At 35.0% G+C, this 17265-nt stretch overlaps 2 protein-coding genes across 3 annotated transcripts; one reads left to right on the forward strand and one right to left on the reverse strand.

Moving 5' to 3' along the window:
- Positions 1 to 106: 106 nt before the first annotated feature.
- On the forward strand, positions 107 to 10634 carry LOC141900002 (HEAT repeat-containing protein 1-like). Its single transcript, XM_074786689.1, has 42 exons — positions 107 to 223; positions 381 to 564; positions 645 to 861; positions 1082 to 1223; positions 1307 to 1408; positions 1503 to 1760; positions 1853 to 1938; positions 2015 to 2269; positions 2347 to 2445; positions 2543 to 2772; positions 2849 to 2937; positions 3231 to 3319; positions 3398 to 3588; positions 3678 to 3772; positions 3904 to 4071; positions 4147 to 4306; positions 4383 to 4534; positions 4621 to 4765; positions 4913 to 5106; positions 5209 to 5361; positions 5451 to 5675; positions 5770 to 5898; positions 5984 to 6225; positions 6342 to 6436; positions 6513 to 6634; positions 6714 to 6842; positions 6969 to 7323; positions 7423 to 7589; positions 7675 to 7851; positions 7940 to 8083; positions 8156 to 8317; positions 8398 to 8576; positions 8654 to 8753; positions 8829 to 8999; positions 9097 to 9231; positions 9316 to 9420; positions 9509 to 9579; positions 9658 to 9755; positions 9835 to 9992; positions 10076 to 10234; positions 10323 to 10431; positions 10524 to 10634. Exons 2-42 carry the CDS (start codon positions 420 to 422, stop codon positions 10610 to 10612), a joined length of 6291 nt encoding a protein of 2096 aa, XP_074642790.1. The 5' UTR covers positions 107 to 223; positions 381 to 419; the 3' UTR covers positions 10613 to 10634.
- Positions 10635 to 12458: 1824 nt separating this feature from the next.
- Positions 12459 to 17100, reverse strand: LOC141899249 (uncharacterized). 2 transcript variants are annotated; one of them, XM_074785434.1, is made up of 12 exons: positions 16624 to 17100; positions 16088 to 16257; positions 15802 to 15983; positions 15574 to 15722; positions 15260 to 15332; positions 15067 to 15155; positions 14137 to 14253; positions 13919 to 14051; positions 13642 to 13809; positions 13269 to 13549; positions 12970 to 13155; positions 12459 to 12885 (listed from the first exon to the last, which is right to left on the reverse strand). In XM_074785434.1, exons 1-12 carry the CDS (start codon positions 16765 to 16767, stop codon positions 12808 to 12810), a joined length of 1770 nt encoding a protein of 589 aa, XP_074641535.1. In that variant the 5' UTR covers positions 16768 to 17100; the 3' UTR covers positions 12459 to 12807. The 2 variants fall into 2 exon arrangements, with proteins under 2 accessions (XP_074641535.1, XP_074641536.1); XM_074785435.1 differs by lacking the exon at positions 16624 to 17100 and having other exon boundaries at positions 16088 to 16147; positions 16219 to 16258.
- Positions 17101 to 17265: the final 165 nt, after the last annotated feature.

Consider the following 17265-nt stretch of genomic DNA (forward strand, 5'->3'; position numbering starts at 1 on the left):
TCGGAAAGGACGAATCCGGGATTCGAACCCTACTACAATGAGACTCATATCTTCCCGCTAGTCGGTACTAGCAGCAATTACCATATGTCAACATATACACGTGCGTGAAGTCTTCATCTGATAAAAAAACGTCTATAACGCCAGTTTGAAAGCTTACTGTGACGTGACTGGTGAACCTGAAGATTTTTCCTAACCAACCTACGTTTTTATTAGTTAACTAAAAGTAAGACTAACTGACTTGGCCAATCCTGCTTTCAAATTCAATCAATGACAATGTCGAATCATCTTTGACTGAATTTGCCTAGTGTTACATATTTTTAAGATATTGTCTATAACTCAAAGGGGACGCCTAATGAATTATTTCAATGACATTTATTTAGTTTGTTGTGCAAAAAAAGGAGAGAAATTGCATCACGAAGATGACGACATCTTTAGCTCAGCAGCTCGCTCGTTTAGCTGTTCCTCACACCCAGGCATTGTTAGGGGAGGATAAACGAAAGGCTTCATTACTTTTTGAACCTAAAGAAGCGGCAAATATTGACAAAGAGACATTTTATGCCCTCGGTAAGTGGAGTGAGAATTAAGTATTTATTGAAAGAAATATGAAGATTGTTTCATTGATTATGTTATGTTTTTTCACTAAGGTTTGAATGGATTGCAAGAACTTGAAAATATAGATCGGGAATTCGAAGAGTTCAATGATGTATTATTCAGCGATGCATCACAGAATTTTGAGAGGAGCGTGCAGACGAAAGAAGTCAACAAAAAACTAGATGAATCAATTTCGAAGTTTCTGATCAAGTTGTCGCCATACTTTTTGTTGCGCCCGGCTCACAAAGCTCTAGAATGGCTCATATACAGGTGAACATATTCATCTATTTGAAAAAAACTACATTTACCACTATTCTTTTTGCTGTTGTTAGCTGAGCCCTAGTAAAATAAGTAACCTGGAGGTGATTTAGTTTTATAATCAGGTATTTTCACATCTGATTTTAAATGCTTACCACCAATGAATCAGATGATTGGGAGAGATCAGCTTTTTATTTATTTTTGAGAATACTGTTGATGATGTCTTCTATAGGTATCATATTCACTGGTATAATGTAGATGAACTAATGCAGTGTATATTGCCGTATCATGAAGCTAATATATTTGTACGCGCTGTACAGCTTATCAAGCTTGAAGATCCAGCCAATAAATGGCATTGGTTACATCATATACAGGTCTGTTTGATATTACTGGATGGCTTTTACCTATATTTAATATCATATTGAATATGATATGCAGGCTTTGTTTTTAATTACAGAAACCTGGCAGTCATCTTCCACGAATGACTGTCATTAATCATTGTCGGGCTGACTTGGGGTTTCTAACATTTGTGTGCGAAATGGTACCTAACTTCTTAAAGGTCAGTAATGTCCTAGATAGACATCCAGTTGTCAGTTGCACTACTAGATCTAGAATCTTGTGATTAAGCATAGCTGTTTTATTCTTGTGAGCAGATTCATGGAAATGCTTCTAATAACAGTACGTCTCTGCGTGTTATAATGAGTTTCTACGCTACGACTGTAGTCGGTGCTCTGGAAAATGGTAACGTCAAAGAGGAAATGATTGCCAAGTTACTGCCGTATCTGACGCAAGGATTCAAATCGAAAAACATCGAGTATAAAGCATCGTCGTACATGATCATGTCGCAACTCGTTACGAAGGCAAAAATAAAAAAAGAATTCTTTGCGAATACTCTACCAGCGCTTTCAAAGGTGAGTCTAATATTTATTGAGAGAAAAGAATGAATTCTTAATTCTGTTTCATATAGAGATAAGCTATAATGATATGATTCTTTTAATTTTAGCATATTCCTTCAGTAATGATCAGTGAGGCTTTAACGTGTATATGTCTCATATATGAAACACAGACCATCGATGAAGTTCCTAAAAGGTAATTATAGTGAAACAAATAAACTTGTTGTAGTGGTTTTTACAGACACTTGAATTGAATGCCTTTTATTTTACAGAACGTTTCGCCATATCTGTCGACTACCGGCAGTAGTGTCTACGATTCAAATGTTATCTTCGAAATACATCATATCGAAGTTTCTCGACAGGTTTCTGTCGCGACTAACTCGCGAAGGGATCAAAGATGCCGCTACGATGACTTGTAGCGAAGGAGGTGATGATATGGAACAAGAATTTTCTCCGTATTCAGCTTTATTAGAAGGCATCCTGTCTGATGTACAGCTCACTTCTGATACCGCGCAACATGTTATCAAGTAAGTTCTATTTTCAATGACGTTGTCTTTTGCACAATTATCAGATTTTCATCTTCTTGAAAATAATTCCCATTTAGAATTCTCCTGGATGAATTTATGTCGCAGAAAAATGATGAACCAGCGGATATTGACAGCTTGAATAGAATTAAACAATTTATAGGAATTATGGAGAAAAGGTACAATATTTTATTGATCAGTCAAATCTTTACAATCTATCCTGCAAAAAAGGCTTCATTCTGTTCATTTGTATGATATTTAATCCTTGGTTTACAGGTATCCACTGGACGTAGACGCGGTCATCGAAAAAACAACAAAGCGTGGTTTATCACCTAATCAACAGTCGATCGTACAAGAGTTTATAACAGCGACAATGTCAGCAGCGAAACACTCCGTAATTCCGGACAGTGAGACTAATCTCGTACTTGCTGCCAATCATCCGAAAGCTGAAATACGTAAACTAGCCATACAGCAACTTATAAAAATCGTCAACAACAATGAGGCAAGTAATCATATAAATCTTTGAGAAAATTTCTGCTCTTCGTCGACTAACTAGAAGTTTTTCGTGCAATCTTTAGGAAGAAGATAAAGATTTTGTCGCGTCAATTTTCATCGATAGATTGAATGATGATGATGCAGAAGTTGTGAAGGCAGTACTTCAAGATGTTCAGGTAAATATCAATAGTTATACGCAGGATTACCATGGCAGATGATAAACTCAGATGAGGCAAATCAGGGAATTCCAGATTTATTTTCCCCTGTTGGGAAAATCAGGAAGTTCTGAATCAGAATATTTGGTATATTGTTGTTCTTGCCGGTGACAAATGAAGACACAAGAACCTCGAGAATATCATGATTTAATCAGGGAATTTTTGGTTGGGTAATATCGAGGAATTTTGTATTCCCTGATCTGTAAGAATCCTGTAAACTAGTACATCGATTCATTGGTCATTTTATATTCTAGGTATTGAAACAAGTAATAGAAGATCAGAAATTATATAGCTTGATTTCTAAACTGCTACTGAAATCATTCAACTTCCACTCAGATAAGAAGTAAGTTGCTTTACTAGCATTTTACTAGTAAAATATAAAGAACATAAGACAATTTATGAATATTGTTTGGAATTTCAGGAAATTGATCGTCCCGTCCTGTTTAACTTTGCTAACAGAGGATCATTTTACTGATGTTTCTATGGATACGGTGCTTGTTTTATTGCTGCCGTTTTTGATAAAAACTCAGAATCAGAATAAACGCTTTGCTGCAATGATTATGGGGAGCAAATTTGCCGAGAAACATCCGCTATTGAAGAATTTGCATGAAGGTAAACTTGCACGTGCTTGAATTTGTTCAGTATCAATGTCGGATTTCATGTTCTTATTGGCGTAAAATTTGTATTTGTTAATATTTCAGAAACATCAGAAAAGAAAAAACAAAAAAGTCATTTGATACTACAAAATCTTGTCAATGCACTAAAAGAACAAGACATCGCTTCAAGGAAAAGCTTCGTGAGTAATTTCAATGGATGATTAGAGCCTACTGGTTCATAATCGTATGAATAATTATGCTTGCAGCAGATGCTTTTGTGTTTTCCCAATGATAGAATATTCATATATGAACACCTGTTATTAATTTGTAGTTGATAAAGTTATTGGATGCTGACAAGGAACACCTACCGGTGCTGTACGATGTCATTTCACTATTCGTTTTGACTGGTTTGCTGCCGAGTGTTGAAAATGCAACCGAGGGATTTTACTATGAGACGCATATAGTTGCAATACTCGAGAAATGCCTTCTACCAAACATGGTATGTTGTACCATGTACAGCGTTTTAAAACTGAATCTCCTGAATATATTTTGAAATCTATCGATTGTTTTTCAGATTAAAGGGCTGAACGATGGTGTAGCTCATGACGATATTGAGAGTATACTGTTGAAAGCTGTAAGGTTATCAGTCACTGATTCTACCATGTTGTTGCCATTTGTGTTGTGGATCTTGGATCAATTGATAACTTCCATCTGTGTATCACCCGAACTGAAAGGTTCGTATATCGGTAGATTCGAGGCATAAATTAAACTTGAAATGGAATTCATGGAATATTGTTATTTTTTTCACAGATATTGATTGGTGGGAGAAAGAGGAACAGGATTGTCCGCTAAAACCGTTCAAATTCTACACAGACCTGTTCACTTTGTTAACAAATGCCGCATCAAATAAAGAAACATCAGAGTTTGAGCTGTTTAGAAATCCATTGTTAAAATTTCTTCAGGTTTGTTCATCGTAATCATATGAAGTTTGAGTTGTTTTGATTTCATTCATAAATATCAATACGTCTTAAAAACTGTATCATTTTAGAGGTTTCCTGATATCATGCTGTATCAGTTTCTGGAAATGATGTGGAGAGACAGCTCTGATGTTATTACTCAATTGAATGCTCTGTACATTGCTGAGGTTTTCATCGAGAATTCATCCATCGATCACTTAAATCAACAAGATTCTGGTAAATAAATTTTCAGCCAATCAATTTCCTTTTGATTTGAACCTTTCATATCGTGGCATAGTAAGATTGCTTGATGAATATCTAGAGATAATTTTGAGTTTCTAGAAAGAACAAAAGAGTCAATCTATGTACGTCTCTTTATTGCAGTTATCCCTAGTTTATTGTGCTGTTTGTCAAGTGATGAGAAAAAAGTGCGTAAAGCGGCAGTTGCTTGTTTCAAGTCGATTCAAGAAGCTCTGGAAGACAAAAACGATGTTGATACGTTTGTGTACATTTATCTGATCCGTGAAGTTGTTCAAAGGCAGGAAGAATTGATATCAGATTGTAACCACATATCTGAGGTGAGTTTATTAACTTTGTATACAAAACAAAACTAAATGAATCAGTTTTTAGGACATGTATTCGATGTATATACGTTCGATCCCTCATCTTTTTCATGATAGGCTATTGGTTTAATCTTACGAGATGGTTATAACTCATCGGAGAAAAATCTTCTGGCTAATCTAGAGTCACTTGTGTCGATCGTCCTCCAAGATGAAACTCCTTTGTCAGTGAAAGACGTCATTTTAATGCAGTTATCCGGCATAGATGAGCAGGTCAGTTTCTTTTTGTGTCGAATTCAATGTCAATTCCTGTATCTCGCCATATTTCCTCTTCGCTAAGTTAAAGATGTATCATTTTCTAGAAGCTGTTGACGAAACTGTTACCGTTTCTAACTCATCTGATAGAAAAGGAAAGTCTCAACGAGTCAGAAACGAGGTGTATTCATCGACTCGTCCAGAGATTCAATGAGGTCACCGCTTCGTTACTGTCTCAGAAGAAAGTATTCGACGTGTTTGTCGCTTGTATGAATAAAACAACCGGACATGATGCCGAATATTCATCCGTTCAGTACATCGCATTATCACAGGTTTATATTGCAGCAATTTGTCACAATTATATTTGTCGTTTATTTGAGATCCTGTAGGCCTTATATTTTGATGTGCACTGTTCTTGCTTTGCAGATAAAGAAAGAGTTCTTCACAGCTTTGACTCCAAAGGTTCAACAAGAACTGATATCAGAGCTGTTCGATTTATGGGTTGATAGTAAATTAACGCAAACTGCATCTTGCGTTACGAAATGTCTCAAAGGTGTAAGTATAAATGTGTAGATTGATTATTGGAATTGTAGCGAATTTACGTCTTTATTTGATGGATTGTGAATGTTAATGTTTTTAGTTGACGCTAGACGCTCAGCACGTGATTGTTGAATTGAATAAACTGAGAGCTGGTAATAAAGCCACTACAGTTCGCGATGCTAAACGTGTTAGACGTCAATCAAAACCAGCGGAGTCTGAACAGAGCGAGTTAGATACTCGTCCATGGCAGAGATCATTATTGGTTCTGGAGATGCTTCAATCGAAGAAAAAGATACACAATGTTTCCAAGTTGATACAGTCTCTTTTTAACATTCTGAAAATGTAAGAAATTTATTACATCGAATTTCATCACTTAAAATCTTCTGATTTCCTTGTCTTTTACCGAGCATGCTATATTGATATTTCAATAATTCAGCAAATATTGATTTCTTATTCAGTATTTTAGAATTGGATAGTCAGGTTCCGGCTGAATATGCGAAACAACTAGTGATGTCGTGTCTGAATAATATCTGTACTAAACTAACACCTGAAGGTATGGAACAGGTTCCTCAGTCCTGACTTTATTCAGATTCGAACAATTGCTTATATCGCGTTCTATTGTATTTCAGATGTTGAAAATGAAGAACACTTTAACGTGGAACTGATTGTACAATGTATTCGAACATCTAACAATCCTCAAACTCATCATCATGCTCTGTTACTATTAACTGTTGCAGCTGCTTTATTCCCAGTAAGTTTCCTTATTTTCCTAGTTAAGTTTGTAGCGTAACTTTCAGCAATTCTTTCTAATAATTTTGTTATTCTTCCAGTCTTTGGTACTACACAACATCATGTCTATTTTCACGTTTATGGGCGCTAATCTTTTAAGACAAGACGATAGTTACAGTTTCCAGGTGATCACTAAGACCGTTGAGACTGTTATACCCGCTCTTATTGAGGTAAGTTATAAGTCGTTGCTATATTTCAACACGATCTCACACAGTTACCTAATATATAAGGGCTGGTAGCAGCTGAATTCTCAATGTACATTACGCTGTTTATCTTGAAATTGTAAATATTTTCAGGCAAGTGAAAAATCTGCTTCAGAAACTACCAAATTAGACAGTAGTGTTGTGTATGGTGTTATACAGGTATTTGTTGATGCCTATCCTCATGTACCTGAACACAGGCGTCTGCCTATCTTCCTGCAACTAGTCAATACGCTCGGACCGAAGAAATACCTGTGGCCATTGTTAATGCTGCTGTTAGATGGACACGTCCTGCATGAATCGACCAAGACTGAAGATTCAGACAGTAAATCCGTACATACGGATATCGAATTCTGCGCTAACATCTGCAGCCAGTTTGATCCAGCCGTTCAAGTGCATTCAGGTCAACAATTGTTGCAATATTTGCGAAAACTTCCAGCTGAAAAAGAGGGTACGAAATGTTTAGTACTTTCAATCTCGGTGTATGAACTTAACAACCCGTATGTGAATCAATGTGTTCTAAATAGATATATGGGAATCTTCCTTTCAGACAAAACTAAGGTGTCTAGGCCTACTCGTAGAAAAAGTAAAGTCATTGATAAAACTCTGGTGTTGATAAAACTTGAAAACCACACAGCAAAACAGTATCGTCATTTCCGTTATATTACAACTTCATTTATCGGTCAAATTCTTGTTAATGAACAATTCCTTGAAAAGGTAAGTATCATTACCCTTGGTCATTAAGGATCTAACTGCGTGCTGATTGTGTTGCTAATTTAGATATCATACTTGATATTTGAAGGTTGAACAGTCGAAGGGAGGGAATGAAGAAATGGTTGATTTGTATCAATGTATGTTAGAAGAAGATCTACAGTATATCAGTCAGATAGCGCGATGCCTTACTGACAGCAGCGATCATCTTCCTACTAACAAATTTTGGAAAGTTATGTTAACGAAAGCGTATGACATTCTAGACAAGGTACAAGGTTATTTATAAAAGAAGAATATTCAGTATGATAATGATAAAACGGTAATGGAGTCACTATTGTGTACGGTTATATTTCAAGGTGAATAATTTGTTGCCAAACTCGGTGTTCGTTGAAGTCATTTCGGGTTTGATGAAACACGACCTGCAGTTGATCAGACGTAAAGCTATGGAACTAATGAATAGCAAACTACAATCAAATCGTGAGCCATTCTCCGAGAAAGAGGTATGCTTGATTCTGTTGATGATTTGTGTAGATTCTGCCTTTAAGAGTCTAATTTTACCTTGTCGTTTTCAGGCATCATTGTTCCTATCAGTCATAGATCAACTGGTTGAAGTTGTTAAAACAGCCAGCGACCAGTCGACTGAAGAATCCTCCTACAATCAACTGACTGCTCTATTTTGTCTCAGAGTACAATGCAAAATATTTGGAAATAAGAATCCAGATAAATTCAAACCGGTAACTATAATATTCACTGACAAATTAGTGTAATATTTTGGCATGTAGTCTTTACCTGGTGTGATTCTGTTTGTTTCTAGATTCTACAAGTTGTAACCAATATTTTTTCTCGAGAAAACATCAGTTCACAAGTGGCATCAGGAGCTTTACTCTGTTTGGCTGAGTTGTGTAGTACTTTGAAAGCTCATTCAATTCCATACCTGTCGAAATTCATGCCAAAAGTTATTCAGGTTCTGCAAAACGATAAGAAACTTCAGAGGTAATTATACCGTATACTGTGAGAATGTAGATTGCATCAAAGGATCTTATTTCATTCTTAAAAATCATGTATTTCAGCAATGATATGTTGCTGGTTAGTGCTGTCACTACCGTTCAGAAAGTAGTTGAATGTCTTCCTCATTTCATTAGTCCTTATGTTCAGGATATTATCGGAAAGGTAAAATATAGTCCAGTGCAGATTTCACTTCTTTAGAATGATATCGAGTAAATATGATTCGTGGATCTATTAAAGGTTGCTGTCTTGAGTATTTTACCGGAAACGGAAACAGAAGCCACAGTACAAAAATCTCAATTTTACTCGCGACTGAAATCAGTTCGTCAGAATCTGGCTGCATTGCTGCCAACAAGAGTGCTTCTACCAGCTGTATCTAAGTGTTACGAAGTGACTGAGGATGAAAATCGAGTAAGTTCGCATATTTATTTTACATACCCATTTAGGTGTATTTTTATTTATTAGGAATAGTCATTAGGATTCATATTTTAATATACTTGTTACGCAGGAAAGTTTGTGTACACTGTTTGAAATTCTATCCGATCATTTGCTTAAATTGACGAAAGAACAATTGACCGGTCATCAAACTCAAATACTGAACTTCTTCCTTGTTGCGTTGGATTATAGAAATGACCATTCGGAGGTAAGTTCTAGGAATTTCAGTGAATGCTGGCTTAAATCATTTATGTATAGTAGAAATCAGTACCTGTAATTCTGTTATTTTTAGTTGAACGTCGAAGAAGTTGAGAAAATCGAATGCTATATAATTGATGCTATAGTTGCGATGGTGATGAAACTTTCTGAATCAAGTTTCAGACCAATGTTCTTCAAGGTGCGTAAGGGTTTTCTGTCTTGTTAAAGCTTTTTATTTATTCATCTTGATAAAGTTTTGAATGATATTTATTCCCTTTTGATTACAGCTATTTGATTGGGCTACTAGAAGTGACACACATAAGGACAGAATGTTGACATTCTACAAACTTTGCGATGGGTAAGTTTTGTCCTTGATAGTCTATGGTATACACTCCCATATAACTTAGATATTCACGTAACCAAAATTTGCTTTCAGATTTGCGATGAAATTGAAGAGTTTGTTTACACTATTCGCTGGACATTTTATCAAAAATGCTGCAAACTTGTTGAATGAAAATAACCAAAGTAAATCAGGTAAATAAATTTGTTCACCTGCCTTTTAGGGTTATTGTAGTTTCCATCATACTCTGAATAGTTATATTCAATATTACAGATGAAACTACGTTTGGTTGCGGAGAAACTGATGTGACTAAGTCTTCATTATTGTTGTCATACATCCTGGATTGTCTACAGAAATGTTTCCTCTACGATAACGAAGGATTGATTAATAAAGAAAGATTTGACACATTGATGCAGCCACTGGTTGACCAGGTATTCTATCTTAGATACTGAAGCCTAATCCATACTATGTTTACCATAGACATAGAACTCTTGTTTATTTTCTGTCATTGTAGATCGAGAATACACAAGGTGGTGAAGACGTTTATGTTGATAGAATAGCGCAACACGTTGTCCCGTGTATTTCACAGTTTGCTCTAGCAGTGGGAGATGATGCTTCATGGAAACCGCTCAATTATCAAATTCTACTGAAAACAAGAAATGAATCGCCAAAGGTATAAATGAATTAATATATCATAATGATCATCGGGTATCTTTTCCTATCATTATATACGGTACTAAACTCCCTTGGGTCATTTTTAGGTGCGGTTTGCTGCGTTGAAAGTTGTTGAGGCGGTTTGTAAAATATTGGGTGAAAACTACATGGCCCTTCTACCAGAATCTATTCCTTTCCTAGCTGAACTGATGGAAGGTAAGACAACAGTTGTACATGTACAAATCTGTAGATTCTCATCTACAAATGTCTACGGTATGTGTTAAATTTCGCTATAAATAATTTTTCAGATGAATCATTTGAAGTTGAACAACTATGTCAAGACGTGGTAGGACAACTGGAAGTCATTCTTGGTGAACCATTACAAAAATATTTCTAAAAACATCAATGACTGTATCCACTATTGTATTTCCAATAAATGGTTTAACTGTCAGTAATCTGTCTTGTCAATGATTCATCTTATGATTTCAGCTTTGCAGAGACCAGTGTAGGGATTTTATGAGACATTAGAAATTAAAAGATTTACTTACAAATATTAGAACTTTATTAAATCATAAGAAATTATAATTTGTGCTTGGTAACAACAGTACATGAAACTCATAACAGTTCTCTTAACAATGAACAATTTTATCAAATTCATAGAAAAAATATACCGGTACATATCTTTCACCTATTATTTACAATATATTTATTGAATTATTTATACCAACACTGAGGATAATCGCAGCAGTTCTAAATACAGGAGACTGTAGGAATGCTGTATATTGGCACATCATAAACCTGTATGTTGGATATCTGCTGCCTTCAATATGAAAATCTTGAAAACGAAAATGTATTGAAAGATTTTGTGATAAAACCCATATAATTGATGCGGTTATCTATACTATTCTATTTGGAATGTTGAAAGTAGATTGACCTGCTCGAACCTCTGATTTGAATATGAAGTATTGTTATGATTGATACATGGCTAGGTATTATCTACCTCGGCGAAACTCAACAATGAATGCTGCCTTTGAAAAAAGGTTACAACTTGTTATTATTGCATGAATATCAAAGAGCATTGATCAAAAGCACAGATCCTATTGATATGCGATAAAGAGTGCACACATATGAACTAGATAAGGTAGAAACATATGCGTGCCATGTCTGTTACACTATTATGCTATATCAAAATTTTTAATCAATTGTAAATACAGTTAACAATATATTCCATTTTAATGAGGTACAAAATTAAACAAATTTAACTACTGTATCATTTACAATTTTTGTTTTTTTCATGGCAATGATAATACTGGAATTTCATTAACAGGCTACTTCTTTTCATAGTTTGAATATATGTATTTCCAAAGCGAAAATCCATGAAATAATATCAGTAATAGAATACCGGTGATGTATAGCGCCATGCATATCTGCCACCAAAGCAATGCTTCTTTCGATAATTTCTTCGTTCTTTCTCTGCTTTTACTGATCAAGCAAGAAACTGATGTTGAGGGTGGCATTTCTTGGATCCCCACAGCGTTATTAGTGGACATGGTTGAATCTTTGTCATTAGATATTTCGACATTTCTCATAAGTATGCCCGAGGTCATCTTTATCTAAAAGTGAATCAAAGCATATATTTAGTATAAGTGGAGTAATTAAGGAAACAATAGTTTTTCTAGCTCAATCGTCGGTCACTCAATCTGAAGATTTTAGCAATTTGCCTAAAATAGTTTACCTTCATAGTTCACTTGCCTTATAAGTACAAAATGACTACAACTTATTGTTATGTTTAATGATCAATAAAGTTATCAATCTGATTATTTCTAATAATTTACTTACCATCATAACGTGTAAATTTACATTGTGTGTTTACGCATGTATAGTTTACACATGTCCTGTGTGGTTTATGACTGACTTGATTCATCAACATGCGCCTGTGCCTGTGGTGAATAAACACAGCACTTCCACGGAGTTGCGGCATTCGCTCATAGGGGAAACAGGTTTTAATAGTCTAAGTAAATAATGGTTTTATTATGGGGGTGAATTGTCAAAGTAGATGTCACCACCATACAGAAAATCTCATGACTCGAACGTAAACTCAGTATTTCCACAACTGATTGAAACTTAATTCATCCACAACTCCATTTAAAACCAATCGAAATGAAAATAACACGTCTTACAAAGAAAATCTACAGTTTATTTAATTACTATGATAATTACAATATAGAAATAGAAAAACTTCCTACAAATATACCCCGCCAGCAGGAATATTGAAAATAGAACTGTCTTGTATTTTAATTATTGAGATCATTAGAATATTTACAGATCAACGCTATAGAAATGATAACATAATTATCTCATATATTGCACAGTCAATTATATGCTAAAGCTTTTACAAATATTCATCAATAATCATAGAACAAATGATTTTTAGTAATCAATATGACTTGTTATTGTAAGATATTGCAGTTTAACACGCTAGGATAGAATCTAGTGCGAGTATTAAGACCTACAGTTTATCACATATAAATATCATATAAAAACAATGGATCGATTTTAAAGTCAATGTCTCTCATCTATCGTATTCAAGGATTACTTGGAATTTTCATTGCTTTTTTGATTAGCCTTGATTTCTGCTCGAGATTCAGCCTCTTCGATCATACTTGTTCCCTAAAATGATAAACCGCCGTAAAGATCTTATTACACTCAAGGAGGCCAAAGAAAAGAAAGCAACTTGAAATTTAGGAAACGTACCCAAACATAAAATGTTGCAGCACCGGCGGATACATCACGGACTTGTTCCAGATCGAACTGTGTGAAATACATCTTAGCTTTGCGAGCGATGTTGATATCAAGTTTCGAAGCGTCCAGACCAAGACAGCGCCGTTTCAAACTTTCCTTACCAGTTTTACCAACCAGCGCTTGAACTGCCTTCCAAACCTATCGCAAGTAATACACAAAAGGGAAAGTAGACATAATACCCAGTAATTGGGTGATTGAACAACAAGCCATTCTTGAATTGTAATCAGGAAAATTTTTTTCTCTTTTCTCACCTTGGTTTCTTTTTCCTTGTGTCCAAGTAAGAAGAATGTCCCGATCATAACCGTGTGGACTGCAACTGGAGGTTTCTGATAGCTGCGAATCTCGGCGACAGTTGTCTGTTTCAGTTCTAGAATTTCAGCACGAATTCTCTCTAAACGTCTCAACTGAAGCAACAGTTTATTCGCTTCAATCATCTCATTCGTCAACGCCGGTTCAAAACCATTCTTTTTAACATTGTCAACAGCTTTCTCTAAATCTTGCAGCACACGTCGATCCATAGCTGATAGCAGCTCTAAATCGAAAATAACCATGTCTTTAATATCGGCCTTTTGATTTGTTGTCGAGAAATCACCTTGATGCTACATTTACCAACACACAACTTACTTTCTTTAGCTTTAAACTGTTTGAGGAGTCGTTCAGCTTTGAATAGATCACCTTCATCATCGGGAAGCTGAGCTTTTTTAAATTCTCCGACTGATTTTGTAAGTTTTTCTCGATCACGAGATTTGATCGCGACTTTCAACTCGTAGCGAATCCTCTTGTGATTATTTTCTATGATAAGATACAACAAATCAGCCGTATTCATATCAATCAATTCTACTATATTCTTGTCTAATGTGCCACTAATTGTTCTGATTATCTACAGATTTACACATCATACCTGTAGCACGAGCACGTGCTGCCTTTTCTTTATCTTCTGCTTCTTTTCGAGATTTTGCATCTTTCGCATTCCTGATTTCTTCCTGCGCTAGCCTCAAGTCTTCCTGCGCTTTTTGTTCAGAACTCATTGCCTCCTGCAAATATAAATGATTATATGTTCTTAGATTTCATCATTAATACATCTACTTAAATTGCACTGAATATAGGAAGGATACTAACTATGGCTTTAACTTCGGCTTCATTTCCTTCTTGTTCCTCTCGTAGACGTCTTTCTTCTTCTTCTTTCATTTGTTTTTCTTGTAAATCTTTCAGTCGGCGGATCTCTTCCAGTTCCTCCTAAAATTCAACATTGTCACCAAACAAATGAATAAATCGTATACGACAAATGAAACGGAAGGTATAAACATCTTATTCAACCAGAATCATATAATTATAAACTATATCCAAAATTCATAAATTTTTTAATATATTCATGAATGCAGAATCACACCATATTTCAACTGTTTATCTTAAAACTAATATTCCAAAAATGGCATATATATTATATAATATACAGACATAAACGATGAAATGTGTATTCATGGTCAGGCCCAGTTTCATAAAAAAGGTTTGAAAATTTAAATCATCGAACAGTTTAACTTATTTTACGAAACTAGGCAAATTTCATAAAGATACATTGTGTCTCATGCAGGATTTGTGCAAACATTTAGTGATTTTTTCACATTTTCATTCCTCTAAACTACTAAGGTAAGAACAATTTGATACCACCAGTGCTACAACAAATCATAAGTGCATGTATAATGGACCAATTTCCAAATGGTATGTAACAATGCATGATCTGATTTAAACAACTGTAGCTTAATTACAATTGTTAACCCCGGTGCACTTGAAAATCACTAATATAAATTTGATTATATCCATTCTATTTATTGTATGGGTTTTTTGTACCGACTCCTCTTTTACAAATGACTTCAAGTTAACCTCTTCACCGAGTTCTGCATGTTGTTCATCCTCAACTACACGAACTTCTTCCATATCTTTTTCTACCTGCTTTTTATACATCATCATACAGACATTGAACTACTGTACATTCGGTCCGACTGATCCACAAACGGATTGTTAATGAACGAACGAGTTTAACCTCCTTACCAGGGCTTTACGCTTTCTTTCCCTCTCTTCTTCCTCTTCTTTTTCTCTCACAAGATTCTCTCTTTCTGCTGCTTCTTTTGCTCCTCTCTCTAAATAACATAATTCATAATGATAACATAATTCACCGAATAACAACAGAAAAATTCTAAATGTATCTTATTTAAAGAAAATTATTCATCCATTAGATACAAACCTTCTTCTTCCTTCAATCTAAGGATTCTCTCTTGTTCAGCTTCTTTTTCTTGTTTCTTCTTCAGCATTGCCATCTAAAATATGGGTCAAGATCAAATCTATTATCACCTTTTCATAAACTGTTTCGGTTACAAGAGCGTAAAGTTTTTACATTAATATCAGTAGAAGAAAGGTTTTGTGAAACATGCAAACAGATAAAAGAATTACCGAGATCCCTTTTCAGAACTGCTTGAATTTTAAACAGAAAATTTTTAAGAACTGATCGCTTATTGTAAATCAACACAGAGCTATTAATGAATGAATCAATTAACAGACCTCTTCTTCATTTCTCCTACGTTCCTCATCTTCCTGACGTCGCTTTTCCACTTCTAACCGTTTTCTGTTCGCTTCTTCCAACCTCTGTATGAATCGTTCTCTTTCTTCCGCTTCTGCCATTTCTTTTTCTAATTTACGTTTGGCCCTTTCTACAAATGATTATCAGAAATTATTCAAAAATTTCTGGAAAAATGCCAAGATATTCATACAGCATTTCATTATACTAACCTTCCTTTTCTCTCTTTTCTTCGTATTCTTCCTGTAGAATTTGTTCTTTGCTCGCAACGTTACACAGGTCAACTTCTATCTCGGGAAATGTAACTCCGCTACCGGGCACAGCCCTCGATCTCAGAAACTTTTCCCATCGGCGTTTTGAAAATAAATCTTGATGCACTGCCTGCATAAACCACCTGTTCAATAGATATCGATATATGAACAAATTCAAGTCATTCAATTCCTTCTACTTTCTATATTTTTTAAAGATGATAATTCAAGAAATTTGTAAAATCTTCACCTGGCCTGATCTTCGGTAATGGTGTCAGTTTGTTGTCTATCTAACATCGAGAATTCCCATCTGAAATCTTGTATCAAATAATAGCGTCTGTCCATCTCAATCAGTACATCATATAATTCACATTTTTCTACCTCTAATCCTAGACATGTGTAACCAATGGCTGCTCTCGTCTACAATATAAGAAAATAGATTACCTTTAATCAGCCCTTGTAGTAGTATTCTGAATAACAGATGAGTTCCCCTACCTAGATACTAAACTACCCTTAGTCGATACCATGACTAATGGTACTCCCATATCATTTAACGTTTTCTAATTAACTTGAATTACGGTTCCAAACAACATCAAGAGAAAAGAAAACCTTTTTTTCGCCATGTTTTCATCATAATTTTTCATTTAAGAAAAAGAAAACAGTAGGTACATGTAGGCTTAATAAAAACCAGACATAATCGATCAATATTTCAAGAATGTGCACAGCAGGTTTATAATGCCAGACAGTCAACTATCACAACATGCACTATCTCTCAATGTAATTTACCTGAGCTAAGCTTATTCCACCAATTCGTATATCAGCATGAAGAGACTGCACCTCTTCGACGGTCAGGTAGCTTTTCTGTTCAGTATCGCAGAATTCAAAAACCTCAGATTGAAGCGCACACCTTTCAGATAACAGATCACCCATTGTGACGAATGTTGTCGATTAATAGTTGTTTTTGCTGAAAGATATAATTTTCCCAAATTATTTCTATTTCAGTTGCTGTATAAGCTGTGTTACAGAAATTCAATTTTTGCTTGAATTGAATTGATGACTGTGGTGATCCAAGTTATAAACAAATGAAATACGTGTGTTAAATAAGCGTTTGAACCGCTGGCAACTACAACTTAATCTAATTATGTTGTAAAACTACTCCTTTCGATGATTAAATGTTATATTCATAATAATCTACTCCCTATTTAATCAGAATTTGAACTTTGTAAACATGTTTTAGGTTTGTTTTGACAGTAAAACATTCATTTCCGGGTTTTGACTTTCTAAAACTGAAATCTTGCTCTGAAACAGATTCTTCGACTAATCCTCATATTACCATAGAAAAGGGTTACAATGCTGATATTGTTATTGGAAAAACATCTATATTGTATTGCAATCAATTCTAAAACGCTAATTCAAAATAAGACTCTA

The sequence above is a fragment of the Tubulanus polymorphus genome, chromosome 2 (assembly GCF_964204645.1).
Source record: "Tubulanus polymorphus chromosome 2, tnTubPoly1.2, whole genome shotgun sequence".
Classification (NCBI taxonomy): Eukaryota; Metazoa; Nemertea; class Palaeonemertea; order Tubulaniformes; family Tubulanidae; genus Tubulanus; species Tubulanus polymorphus.